General features: G+C 40.4%; 1 protein-coding gene across 1 annotated transcript in view; it reads left to right on the top strand.

Moving 5' to 3' along the window:
• The first annotated feature begins 9,969 nt into the window (after positions 1-9,969).
• The window catches only part of gtf2e2 (general transcription factor IIE, polypeptide 2, beta), a 78,838-nt gene continuing 73,850 nt past the window's right edge, over positions 9,970-14,957 (top strand). Inside the window, exons 1-2 of the mRNA XM_028802150.2 lie at positions 9,970-10,140; positions 11,569-11,726. Of these exons, the coding sequence (XP_028657983.2) occupies positions 11,570-11,726 (157 nt within the window). The 5' untranslated portion in view covers positions 9,970-10,140; position 11,569. The remainder of the gene's footprint in view (positions 10,141-11,568; positions 11,727-14,957) is intronic.

Raw genomic sequence — 14,957 nt, 5'->3', positions numbered from 1 at the left:
ATCCTCAAGGGGTGCGAACAGCACCCCTGCTCACACCCCCCCTGCTCACACCCCCCCTCCAGCAGGAGTAGAGAATGTCAGAGCAAGAGAGAGAAAGAGAGAAAAGCAAACAATCAAAAATCAATAGGTGCTGTTTGTGCTTTTACGTATGCGAAGCACCGTGCGGGAAGCATATCGCGCAACAAAGCACCCACAAGTAAGCTCAGCAAGGAAGGGAGCAATGTGAAGGTAGTCTTTCAGCGCTTTTTGAGGAGCGTCCCTATCCTCTAGGGGTGCGAACAGCCCCCCTGCTCACAATATATTTGAGGAGTTTTATTTAATACGTAATACATGCTCTGATTGGGTAGTTTCTCAGCCATCTGCCAATAGCGTCCCTTGTATGAAATCAACTGGGCAAACCAACTGAGGAAGCATGTACCAGAAATTAAAAGACCCATTGTCCACTGAAACCCATGAACCAGTGAAAAAATCTGCGATATGTATTTAAATATGCTTACATAAAAAATCTGCGATAGAGTGAAGCCGCGAAAGTCAAAGCACGATATAGCGAGGGATTACTGTACTGACCGAGATCCCCAAATTGCTGAAAAATGATGGTGGGATGACTGATCGGGTACATTTTTGTTTTATTTACAAACGAGTACAAACTAGTGAAATCATAACAATGAATCTGCTCACAGCCCCCGGTCTTGTGGTACAATTTTATGGCGTTGGTATGGCCGACGAACAACGAATCCCTCAGATTTATACGTTGCGGGAAATCGCAATGTTTTAAGTAAGTTTCCCAATCGTGCTCCCAGATCACATGCACATCGAGATTAAATTTGGTCTGAAGTATTTCCAGTTTTCACATAAACTATTGGTACATAACTGCACAAGTCAGGCCAGTTAAAGGATGGGTACTGTTTAAATCATAGCATTCTGGACAGCCGTGGTAAAAGCAGCCAGCAAATTCAAAGGCGGTCAAAGTACTGTTAACTCTGGCATAACCGTCAAGAAAAAAAAGAGCCCTTCTTTACTTCTCCAAGGTTTAGAGCATGCCGAATGTTCAACTTTTCTGTTTCATAGAGATAAATAACCATTGAATAGATGCATTTGAATAGTTTTTTTGACTGCTAATGTAATGGTCAGAAGGAATTATACCGATAGATTTTGGTGGCATGCAGTTTTGCCTGTACATGGCCATGATGAGAGGCTAGGATCATACATTGAAATGGGTCAATATTGCCAATTTTGATGACCTTGTCTCTAAATTTGATGCATGCAGTTTTAAGAATTTCAACATCATTTTTACAATAAAAAGCCAAAAAAAATTCTTCTTTTTCTTTCGTCATCATGCTCTGGACACCGTAGAATTCAGGCTCTGGATAGGGCCCGATATATTCCTGGTTTTCAGCCGTATTGAAGAAATGGGGGAAATACCCTTTTTTGGCTTCAAACCACATGGCTTTAGACATGACATTCAATTTCATTGTTAAAAAATTCAAAGAATCTATAAAACGTAATTGATAACCCTCATCTGTGAAACACATCAACTTATTTCCTTGAGTGGTAACCCGAAGGTTCATTCTGTTTTCAATCAAATACTTCATTAAAAAGTACCCATTGTAACCTTTTGAATTGTGCGCTATGAAGGTATAGCCTTGATACTTGGGACGACGGTATCTAGCAAAGAACTGGTGTACACAATCTTCACCCACCCAGAACCAGGATTCCCCACGCAAGGACTTACAGTATACATAATTTGGAATGTGCACACCTGTTTCTTGCCAGCTTTCAAAATCATAAAACACGTATTTTTCACACAGCTCCCCAGACTTCAAGGTTTCTATAAAGCATTGATGGTTTTCTGCATTATTTTCAATTTTTGATTTACAAACACAGCATTCTTTGGGACGACATTTATGGGGTTTTGAGGCAGCATTCACTGTGTAAGTTTTGTAACACAAGGGACACATTTTTGCAGTGTCGCAGGCCGCTTCCATGTCGTTGGTTTTGTCATTAAATTCAGGAATCGTATGCTATATAAAACAAAATTGGGACCAACAGTAACGGTTGCAATCAGCACACTTGATAAGCTCTTCAGGGATCGGTCTGCAATCGGGGTAGAAACAGACATTGCAGTGGCCTTCACAGTGATGGCTAAGGTTTGAGTGGTAGCCTGTGTAATAGTAGTCACACAACTATTTTCCAACCAGAAAACCCTTTAAATTCAAAATCCCGTAATAACGGTTATCATGCAAAAACATAAAATATGTTTTAGGGTTTCTACCACTGGAACTTTCAAATTTTAAAAATTTTTCATTTCTTCGGCATCTGTACCAGACAACAATTTTAATATCTAGCAAGTTTTCAAATTTATGAATGTGCACAAAGGACACTTTTTCATGATCAGATAATCCGGCCGTGCTCTGAAGGTTGTACGCTTCACGTATGCATAACTGTGGATTTTGCCCATACTGGTCTTCCATTAGGGTATGCAGACAAAAGGCAACACAGAGCTGGTTCCCGTAATTATGAGAAATAATTAAATGCATCATTTTCTTTCTGACTATTTCGTGATTGAGTAGAGCGGATACCTTGCGAGCGCTGTTAGCCCCCCCGCTAGGTGCTCTAACAATCTGTATGACTAGCATCAGAGACTCATCAGCTAATACACTCGCGTGACTCTGAAGAAGATTCTTTATCTGTTGAAGAAACTTGTCTACACTAATATTAATTCCAGTCATCTGTATAAAATCACTAATAGGTAAGGAAGCAGCACACAATTCTAACTGTGCAACATCTTATGGATTTAAAGTACCTGAAAAACTATCCAGAATTCTTTGAGGCGTCTCATAAATACTGTTAAACACCTCCTCATAAGACTCTAGTTCATAGGCAGCAGTGAAATTTAACGGGTGTCTTATTTCTGTACTATTAAATGATGGTCTGTCGATATGATGAAAAATGCTCTAGAGACAACTGAGAGACCGGCCATAACTGTTACACCTGAAGTAGAAGTGGTTGAGAGTTTAGACACAACAGAACCACCAGTGATAACTGGTACGACTGAGGAGGTTGAAGGGACAGCTACAACTGGCAATGCAACAGGGGCTGAGCATACAGTGACTGAAGCAGAGGGGAAAGAGGGGTTAGATACAGCAGAGGAGACATAGAGGTTAGCTACAACTGGCATGACTAGAGCAGTAACTGAGGCAGATGGCAAGACTGAAGCAGAGGGGGCAGATGAGAATGCTGAAGATGATACAGGGGCTGAGGGGTTAGGTACAACTGGCATGACTAGAGCAGAGGATGCAGTGACTGAAACAGAGGAAGAGACAGAAGTAGAGGGTACAAAAGGTATGACTGAAATGGATGTAACCGAAGGGGCATCTGAAACTGGTGTAACCATACTCTGAGAGGCAACAGCATTCTGGGAGTTTGGAACAAAAGGCTGAGCATTTGCAGAACCGGTGGCATTTGTTAAGCCGTGACCCGTTTGAACATTCACATTTTCGGTTGAAGACCGTCGAACCCTTTCTAACAAATTGTTTAATGTTAACATTTCATCTGGGGTGGCTACTGGATGCAGGGTTTCTAAAAGGCAGTCAAGCTGGTCAAAGTCAAAGGCAGTAGTAACAGGTGAAGGAACTCTCATGGTAGCTATCATTTTATTCATTTGGATCATATTTTGATTTTGCCAATTAATATATTCCGATTCATTAAAATATTGGGGAGGAGGAGTAAGCATTTTTGGGGGTCAAATAGAGTAACTAAGTTCATTCACCATATCATGCATTAAGCTGACATTTTGAGAACCGCTCCCAACGTTTCTGCTTTTACCTTTGCAACTCATATTACCTGCCATTATTTCGGAAACAAGTTTTCTAAAATAGCGTTCAATATAATAACCTTTTCACGTAAATCTGGAAAAAGGGGTAAAAGGTCCGGTAAAGAGTTTTGAAAATCCAGCAGAACTTGGTCGATTTCAGCCTTCAGATCTGTAGCCTTAGCTCTGGCATCAATTCTTTTGGATTTGCACACTATTTGGGTGAGAAATCTGGGTGATGATAAAAACTGCGGTGAATCCTGGCAACTGAGGTTCTGAAAAAACAAACAAGACTAAGGTTTCTTTTAAATAAACATATGCCGCGCACTCGCACAATTAGTTAACCTTACCGGGCTGCGTGATAGGGATGTTCAATAATAGGCTGTCCAAGGGCCTTTGTGCCCTTGGCTGAAACCTTCGGAAGAATGATCACTCTTCAGAAGCGTTGATGTCAGTCAGTCAGCCAGTCATTATCCAACCTGCTATATCCTAACTACAGGGTCATGGGGGTCTGCTGGAGCCAATTCCAGCCAGCACAGGGTGCAAGGCAGGAACAAACCCCGGGCAGGTTGCCAGCCCACCGCAGGGCACAAACACACACACACCCAGCACACACTAGGAACAATTTAGTGCCCCCCAATATATATATTCAACCCACAATACCTTATTTTCGTTCCACCGAACCCTCCGGTGAAAGTAGTACTTACGAAGTTCTGGGGACGCTTTATCTTTCTTGTCTGAGACAGGATTTTTAGACTCAAAGAGACAATCTGTGGTAAAGATTAGTTCCTGCAATTGCATACTTCTTAGATGTAAAGAAGAAAACAGTTCGGCCTCCGATTCTTCAAGCTGAAGAAGGAGTCCTACAGGACCCTTTTGTCCTGTGGGACCCCGGAGGCAGCTGATAGGTACCGGCAGGCAAGCGGAATGCGGCTTTGGTGGTTGCTGAGGCAAAAACTCGGGCGTGGGAGGAGTTTGGGGAGGCCATGGAGAATGACTTTCGGACGGCTTCGAGGAGATTCTGGTCCACCATCCGGCGTCTCAGGAAGGGGAAGCAGTGCAGTGTCAACACTGTATATGGTGGGGATGGTGCGCTGCTGACCTCGACTCGGGACGTTGTGGGTCGGTGGGGGGAATACTTCGAAGACCTCCTCAATCCCATTAACATGCCTTCCAATGAGGAAGCAGAGCCTGGGGACTCAGAGGTGGGCTCCCCCATCTCTGGGACTGAGGTCACCGAGGTGGTCAAAAAACTCCTTGGTGGCAGGGCCCTGGGGGTGGATGAGATACGCCCGGAGTTCCTCAAGGCTCTGGATGTTGTAGGACTGTCTTGGCTGACACGCCTCTGCAACATCGCATGGACATCAGGGACAGTGCCTCTGGATTGGCAGACCGGGGTGGTGGTCCCCCTCTTTAAGAAGGGGGATCGAAGGGTGTGTTCCAACTACAGAGGGATCACACTCCTCAGCCTCCCTGGAAAAGTCTATTCAGGGGTCCTGGAGAGGAGGGTCCGTCGGATAGTCGAGCCTCGGATTCAGGAGGAACAGTGTGGTTTTCGTCCTGGTCGCGGAACAGTGGACCAGCTCTATACCCTTAGCAGGGTCCTGGAGGGTGCATGGGAGTTTGCCCAACCAGTCTACATGTGTTTTGTGGACTTAGAAAAGGCATTTGACCGTGTCCCTCGGGGAATCCTGTGGGGGGTACTCCGAGAGTATGGGGTACCGGCCCCCCTGATAAGGGCTGTTCAGTCCCTGTACGATCGGTGCCAGAGCTTGGTCCGCATTGCCGGCAGTAAGTCGAACCCGTTTCCAGTGAGAGTTGGACTCCGCCAGGGCTGCCCTTTGTCACCGATTCTGTTCATAACTTTTATGGACAGAATTTCTAGGCGCAGCCAGGGTGTTGAGGGGGGTCCGGTTTGGTGGGCTCAGGATTGGGTCACTGCTTTTTGCAGATGATGTTGTCCTGTTTGCTTCATCAGGCCGTGATCTTCAGCTCTCTCTGGATCGGTTTGCAGCCGAGTGTGAAGCGGCTGGGATGAGAATCAGCACCTCCAAATCCGAGACCATGGTCCTCAGCCGGAAAAGGGTGGAGTGCCCTCTCAGGGTTGGTAGCAAGATCCTGCCCCAAGTGGAGGAGTTCAAGTATCTCAGGGTCTTGTTCACGAGTGAGGGAAGAATGGAGCGTGAGATCGACAGGCGGATCGGTGCGGCATCCGCAGTAATGCGGGCATTGCATCGGTCTGTCGTGGTGAAAAAGGAGCTGAGCCGCAAGGCGAAGCTCTCAATTTACCAGTCGATCTATGTTCCTACCCTCACCTATGGTCATGAACTATGGGTAGTGACTGAAAGAACGAGATCGCGAATACAAGCGGCTGAAATGAGTTTCCTCCGCAGGGTGTCTGGGCTTTCCCTTAAAGATAGGGTGAGAAGCTCAGTCATCCGGGAGGGGCTCAGAGTAGAGCCGCTGCTCCTCCGCATCGAGAGGAGTCAGATGAGGTGGCTCGGGCATCTGATCAGGATGCCTCCTGGACGCCTCCCTGGTGAGGTGTTCCGGGCACGTCCAACCGGGAGGAGGCCCCGGGGAAGACCCAGGACACGCTGGAGGGACTATGTCTCTCGACTGGCCTGGGAACGCCTTGGGATTCTCCCGGAAGAGCTAGAAGAAGTGGGCCGGGGAGAGGGAAGTCTGGGCATCTCTGCTCAAGCTGCTGCCCCCGCGACCCGACCTCGGATAAGCGGGAGACAATGGATGGATGGATGGAAGTTTGTACATACTTATAAAGTAATTAATTTGTACATGCTTATAAATAATTTTTCGATTTAAAAGTAATAGCATTGACTCACTTTTTAAGTAACCAACCTTCTGAAATAAGAAACTAGTTACAGTTTTTTTCATTTAAAAATCATAAAACCCACCTTCTGGTGAGAGGGTTCTTGGGAGATTGCTCTTCGTTGCTGGAACGATCTGATTTGAAAACGGATTAATTAAAAACAATCATTTCAACAGTTTGAAGAGAGACGATCATTAACAGCACATATTTCGATAATCTACACTTACCAACAACCACATAAGTATTTTTTCCATTGTAGAAGAAAAAAGCGAAATCGCCAACCTTTTGGAAAGATCACCGAGGCACGTGTATGCTGAAAAAAGTTAATGTGTCGATAGACGGTAACGCAGGGCTCTTTATGCTGCCCGTCTTGCTGTCCCAAACTTGGGAGGGCGGAGCGACATGCCCTGTACGTTTGGGAGAAAGCTCATAGGTGAAAAGTTGCTGCTGTCCCTCCTCTACTTTGCAGGGCCCCTTTGTAGCGGCAAAGAATCCTCATTCAGACGACCCCGTCTGTAAGTGTAATATCTAAACAATAGATTAAAGCATTCTCTTTGCTAGAAAGTTAGCTTCATTTGTTTTACCTAGAGGTCGATGCGAACATCAGCTAATCACCCCGTTGAACAGCGAGTGTTTTATGTATGAATCCATTTCTTAGACTGTCACATGTATTTTGATATATAAGCGACATACGTTAAAAAGACAGCCTATATTCGTTAGCGGGAAATATTTCATCTAATAAGTTTGTTTTCAGATCAGCTGAATGTAAAAAAAAGTCTTTTTGACATTTACCCGATTATCGTGTCTAAAAATCATTATATTGATTAAGCTCACAGTGTGTCAGAATTTTTACCAAGGGACTGTAAATGGAGCTAACGCATATTTTAAAATAGATGTTAGGGGTTCTTTTAATTTATAAATACTCTAATATTTTCTTAATTTTAGAAAGATACACATACTTTCTTAATTTAATCAAACTAGTGAGCCGGGACGTATGAGATTTAAAGGATAACTCTATTCTTTATTTTCAAACCCTCTGAATGACGTGGAGTGCTTTGATAAAGTGTCATCCCTATTTCTTACGAGTTTTAGATATATTTAATGTTTAATTGTATGATTATAAAATGTTGGATGTACATAAGCCTCCCCATTCCCCCAACCTCTCGTAAAACAGAAAAGACCATGTTTTATTTGATCATCCTTTTGACAGGTTACGGTCAAGCAAGGGCTTAAGGTAATCAATCATCCCTTTGGCAGTTTCCTTTGGGGGCGGGGCTTAAGGTCATCAATCATTCCTTTGATAGCTTCTTTCTGATAGTACTACTATTATGATTACTTCGCAGGTGTGGAAAAGTAGAAGGTGGAGATTGTTAGACTTTAGTTTCTCACTTTTAATTTCTCTCCTGTTATTCTTAACAGTTGTATCCTGGAGTATTCATGGTCAGATTACTTTTTAAAAGATTGACTCTTTATATGTTATTGAAAACAAACATTACTTTGTTGCTGCATCTGCTTCAGAAGTGCAGCATAGTTATTGTAGTGTGATTCAACTTTCACCTTAAACAAACCAATCAGGTTCTGATAATATCAATACATTTTGCTATTTGTTTAAAGAGATCAGTGGTAAAAAGACAGTCCTATATTAGAATTATTGCAAGACCTCTTACTAGCTCTTATTCCTCCTGATTCTCATTCAGCAGTGTTCTACTTATTCTATCAGATCTCTTTGCAAGTTTTCCTCCGATTTAAATATGGGTGACTCATTTAATGAACCCCTGCCAGAGACTTATAGGCAGAGGAATGATTAACACAGTAAAGTCAGGAGACATGAGGCAACTCAAAGTAAAAAGTCAGAAAGAAAAGGGTTTCAGTCAAGAGGTCAAATGGTACAAATAAACAACAAAAACAAACCTGTACTCAAAAAGCACGTATAGCACTGACACTCTCAAGAATTAAACACTAACTAGCACTGAGAAAATATTGATTAGTGAATCCAAAATCTTGGACAATGCGGATAGCACACCACCATGTCAAACCTACTGATGTCCTGGGGGAGACAGTGCCCTGGAAAGGCTGCCCTTGTCCATTCTTCCTATCCTGGGACGTCCGGACCGGACTGAGCTGCCGGCCGTCTATGACAATATATAATAAAATAGTAACAATAGAGGCAGGCTGGATGCTTTATTTCTACTAAGTATAGAAGCACGTGTATTATGTAAGATTAGTTTTGAGGATCTGATCAAAGACTTTGCAATTAAAAAAACTAAGAGAAGACTTTTCAAATATAAGTAAAGTGGAAGTATACAAAAATATACAATATTTTCCATCTTACTGTAAGTTTTATGTTATGGTTTATTATTGTTTATATTTTGAATTAGATATATATTGGGACACCAAAATCTTTTAAGTGCTTTAGGGCCTCTAAAAGTCATAATCCAGCACTGAAGGGGAACCACAAAACCCACATTGCAATAGATAACCCCCATTGTTCAATTTTTATATTGTATATAATTGGCCAAAGCAAATATTCGTCATTCAATGGGCTGGTCTCTAACTCTCATTAGATGGTTTTCAGCTTTCATTGAGCAGGAAATTTTTGCAGGACCTGTCAACCCTGTCTACTGAGCATAATGTTACCCATGTCCTCAATGTCCAAAACAACTTGTATGTAACGTGTATTTATAAAGCTTTATTAATTTCACTCAGTATCCCTCTTTTGTCTGTGTTTATTCTACTACACTGTGACAATCCTGTTTTGATGTTATTTTTATTCAATATTTATTTTAATTTCTGTTCTTTTCTCCTCAGTATGTCTGACTGAGGAGGAAGGATGATGCAAGGCAGCGGCTGACATCTGCTATAATTCAATTAGTTCTCTCATTTAGTAAATAAATGCCACTGAATCAGAAGACTGACTGTAGCTGATTTTTATACGCACAAAGTGCAGTCTTGGCTGCGTCTTGTAATGCACGCACGATGCAGTGGCACGGTGCATGGCCTGGGCACAAATGCTGCCGCTGTTTGTTCGAGCTCGAAACCCTGCATTAGACTCAACTACGTGAGAAAGATACTGCCATATTACATTAATATTAGTTCCGAATATAAAACAAGAAAATTATGTTTAATTTAGATTCTATCCTTAACTCAGATCCACCCGGTCCTGTCCAACCGTTCATAGCTTAATAGAATTCGAATGGGTGCCATTATAAAAAAGTTTTATAGTAGATTGGCATTATTTTACATTCTGTGAAATTAGCTAATTTTACGTTGTAATGTATTTGGAATTAGCTGTTTATCAAACTAATTTATTACGTTGGCAAAAATAAATAAAAAAGCCTATGTAGGTCTGTAGGAATGGCGCAGCTCTATGACACAGTCAATCGTGTATACGTCACAAGAATAGCGACAATTTCGGAGAGGTTTTTCATGTGTTGCTTCCGGATTTAAACAACATTGGATTTTCTCTCTCCTTAAACAACCACCGAGAAATACTGACAAGGTAAGAATAGAAAGTAATATAAAGCTATTGTGAAAAAAGGTCTATAGCAGTATGTAATTACATGTTAAAGCAAAATGGGCACTGTATGTTTTCAGTTTGGTAAACATACTGTAATCAAATCTGGACTACAGTACTGTAAACTAGAGAAATAGTCAAATAAACGAAAACAAGGTGCGATGAGAATAAATTATAATTATTCTTGTCATTCTAACTCGTGTTTTTAAAAGTAAGTGAATTGTTTATACATTCTGATTTAAGTATGTACTTGATTAATGAGAATATTACCGAGGTAAAGTTAGGCGGATATTCGCCATTTGTTTTATATGTGAAGTTTAAATCTATAATAATGTCATTGAAACAATCTGCAAACATAATTTTGGAAAATATATAGTTTATTTCCAAGCGTTATATAAAATGTATGTTACACATGCATGTATGCATGCACCGTATTTTTTAAGTTATATAATTTCGTACAATATTTGTTATTGGTACTGGCTGTTTAGTAATCTGACAACCTGTGGATTGCAAGTCCAGGAATCTACTGGTGTAAATGCCAATGGCTTTAAACTGTTCGGCAGCGAACTGTCTGCTACAGGCCCCACATTGCCTCTGTATAATATCGGTAAGGGGTGAAACACAATTAAGTTATAACTGTTGGGTTTACATACTTTAAAGTTCTGACATTCCTAGGAGCACTTTGTTGGAGTCCGCCACAGTCATGCATGTTGCTGAGTTCTGAGTACAATATCTGGGTCCGAATTGGTGATTAGACTGCCAAGGAACAACATTTTTACGTCTTTGACCCCATTGTCACTGTTACCCACTCACCTAGTGGCCGAATTGGTGCTGCTGAATCAGGAATACAATGAATAATGTAGGGATACAAAGCGACCAAAGCTGAATCCGACATATTAGGATTCTCTAAACAAGATAATAAACATTTTCAGTTTGGTTATCAAGATCCTAACACAGTCCTCAAAAGCACATATTTCCCCCATCAACCCTAAATCAACTATAAATTTTGGTATGTAAATCTATCTCTACTGTTGGCAGAAAACAAAACCTATTGTATATACACATGCCTGTAGCAAGCAGAGAGCAGACAGAGCTTGCATTTAGCACCTGATTGACTGTGTTAGTGAATTTAAAAAAAAACAACAGTGTTGCTTATGAGTACTGCTGGATGGCTGTGACTTGCATATATGTTATGTTCTGGGTGTCCCCTCATGACTGACTGTGTGCCTTATATTTGAGTTGCTCCAGAGGGGGAAGCAGATATATTTATTTGTTCAGCGTGAATGAAGAAATTTAATGTATTTAACAAAAAATGTTTTCTGCTTAAAGTATTTTTCATTGTATGGTTTAATTCCTGAACTTTATGAAAATATATATATGCATGACTTATATATCTGCATTTTATGTAACCAGCATGGATCCAGCTTTGCTACGTGAGAGAGAATTATTTAAAAAACGGGCACTTGCTACTCCAGCGGTTGAAAAACGTCCAGCCGCTTCAGAAACATCCTCCAAGAAGAAAAAGGCCAAACTTGATCAAGGAAGTTCTTTAGGAACTAAACCAACTGCAGGTGAGCATTGTGTATCTTTACACTTGTTTATTTGTTCAGGGCTGATTTAGAAATTACCATTTTTCTATAATTTTTTTGCTACTAGAGTGCATTGATTAGGTTGTGGAGAAGAAACCACAGAAATAGGTGAATAAAAATTACCTTTGTATATGTATGCATTTTGTAGTATAGAAAATAAAGTGTGCATTTTAAATACAAAGTATATATATATATTTTCAAACCCTCTTTATCCAATTCATAGTTGCAGGGTGCCAGACATGTAACATGCTTCTATTCTCGCAGGGCTAGAAAGTGTCAACTGCCTTCTCCAGGGGTGTCACAGGAAGAAAACTGGAGTATGCAGATTAAAGCCAAGATACATGGAGAAAGTGAAAACTTCATACATATAATGACTAGGCACAGGACTTAAACAAAGGACACATATTCCAAAAAGCAATAGTGCTAATCACAGTGCTGCTGTCAATCATGCTTTCTTCAAATTATATACATGTATAATCCAAGTTGATTGAACTAACTATTGGAGCATTCATAAAGTGTTTTTTTTTCTTTACTTTCTCTTTTTAAATAAGAGTTATATCCGTGTAAAGATTGAACTAGCTAAATGTTATTAGTTAGAAGAACAAATCAGGACTTAACTCTTGTAATTTTTATATAGCACTAAGTTGAAATCATTCAGATACGACTTTATAGACAATCTTGGAACATACAAATAAAATACAATACTTTTAGAGCACATATACTACATTTAGTTGGCTTCTCTGCTTCAAAACAGTAAATAAAAACAGCATTATTTCAGAATTGTGTATCACTCCCCAGTAGCAAATGATGGTCTGTTTTTTCATAGCTGTACACATTAAAGTATACATCACAATGTAGTACAGCACAATACTACAAAATAAAATATACCTAGTCATTATATATGTTTTTTGAAGGTTAGCAAATAATAATAAGTGGAAACTCAGTAAGCTTGTGTCATTGTAACTAACTCAAATGTAGTTTTTATTTCATAATATTTTTGTGTGATATATTCTTCATCATTGAAGAAAGCCATAGAATGCTGGTAACATACTTGTGCATTGTGCATTATTACTTCTTTTTCATACCTTTTAATATCTAGGTGGCTGAGAACTTAGAAAGTGCTTACCACTTCCTCTGGTATTCATTAATAATTTCCCTTGACCAAGAAAAAAATCTTGAGTCCTGTTCTGCATCAACCCTTCTCTTACAAACATTTGTAAAAACTAAGGGACTAAGTGCCTAACGTATGCACATGCCCACAAATTATCTGCATATGATCTATTTGGTTTTGCAGGTTGTGCTGCAGGACTTGCAGCAGCACTGATCCACCAGATCTTCACAGTGGGCCCACTGCCATTCTTTAGCCTCCTTCGTACAGTTCTGTCAGGGTACTGTCTGGTCAAGCAAAACCACTTTTTAGACCACAGAACAATATCCTGCCTATATGTGGTTACTATGCTGCTGTGTGGAAATCTAGGCTGCTTCCTCACATTAGCGTACAGCTGCCAGTCTTTGCAGTTGCGAGAAAAACTCATTGATGCCATCTTCAGAGTGTGGTTATTCTCCTTTGCCTTATAGAAAGCAATCGAGTGCTTTTCAGGATGCAGTGCTTGCTGTGGATGATGTCTTTAAAAATGTTTAGAACCTCTTCATAACACTAACAGTTGCTTAGAATATACTACTACAACAGTATTTTTGATTATTGGGACCATGGTGATGTTGTACCCTTAGAAAAGGCTGGAAGTTTTTTGTTAACATATTATATACTTGATGCAAAAAAACTTGCTTTGGTCTAACAAAGAGCTCTTGCACTTCACAATCTGTTCACATTTTGCAACCTCTCTATCATTGAAGTGCTTCTCCTACACCTTCCTGCTAGAACAGTATGCATCTGCCTTTCCCTTGTCCTATACTATGGCAAGTTGTTAAAATGTTACATAAACTTACTCAACCATTGACTTCTGATCCCACCAATTTGCTGTGCCACAGTGCGAAGTCTGCTTCCTGCACTCTCCACATTTCCCAGTCCTTGTCTTGATTCTTGCCTCGAGAAGCTTTGATATCATAGAATTCCTGTACAGAAACACAACTCATGCATACTGTTAAAGGAGTATTTCGGCTTCATCATCTGTCCACTCAGAGCGCTGCTTTTCAGGACTAAATACCTTCAGCTGACTTTCTGTAGTGGGATGTCAAGTTCTAGTTTATTATTATATGTAAACTGTTGAGTGTTTTGTATTAGATGTAAACTATTGAGTATTTTATGAAGTCGGTGAACATGGATTGTAATGTGCACCATTTCATGGTGGTGAATGTAGTTGCCAACATCAAGGCTTTTCTTAACATTTGAGAACATAAAGATATTGTGAGTTTTATTAAAGACCTGTTATGTGTATCTGTGCAAAGGTTAGCTAACTATTGATGATGACTCTGAACAGAGTTTCTGCTGTAAACCTTTTCCACAGCATCCCCAGTGATGGACATTGAAGTTTAGACTACTTTTTGTTTCTTGAAGTTCATTACCAGCTCCTTGGTTTTGTTGACTTTGTGTCCCTATAAGGTGATGATCAGTATTGCAATGATGGTGTCTTTGACAATTTTAACGATGGAGCTGGAACTGTGGCTGTCTGTGCAGTCATAGCTGAACAAAGAGCATACTGGGAGTTCAGCGTGTTCCATTGTGGGATTTCTGTGTGGAGGATGTGATAGTGCCAGTCTGTTAATGCTGGGGCCTCACATTTAGCACCAACTGTCTGCAATGGATTTTCAATCATTTTAAGTTACAAGTGTTTGTTAGATTGTTTATATTCTTAATAGATTAACATGTACAAAGTCAAGTCAAGTACAAAGCTGTACTCTGTAAACAATACTTCGGTGTAAGAGTTATTATTATGGTGTGCTAGGATGGCATAAAGTGCTTGTAATAAACTTAAAATACAGTTAGGTCCATAAATATTTGGACAGAGACAACGTTTTTCTAATTTTGGTTCTGTACATTACCACAATGAATTTTAAATGAAACAACTCAGATGCAGTTGAAGTGCAGACACACTTCCAGCTTTAATTCAACAACGATTGCATAAAAATGTGAGGCAACTAAAGCATTTTTTTAACACAATCCCTTCATTTCAGGGGCTCAAAAGTAATTGGACAAATTAAATAACTGGAAATAAAATGTTCATTTCTAATACTTGGTTGAAAACCCGTTGCTGG

This window comes from Erpetoichthys calabaricus, chromosome 5, assembly GCF_900747795.2.
Source record: "Erpetoichthys calabaricus chromosome 5, fErpCal1.3, whole genome shotgun sequence".
Classification (NCBI taxonomy): domain Eukaryota; kingdom Metazoa; phylum Chordata; class Cladistia; order Polypteriformes; family Polypteridae; genus Erpetoichthys; species Erpetoichthys calabaricus.
Note: the sequence above shows the minus strand (reverse complement) of the source record. Positions and strands in the feature narration are given on the sequence as shown.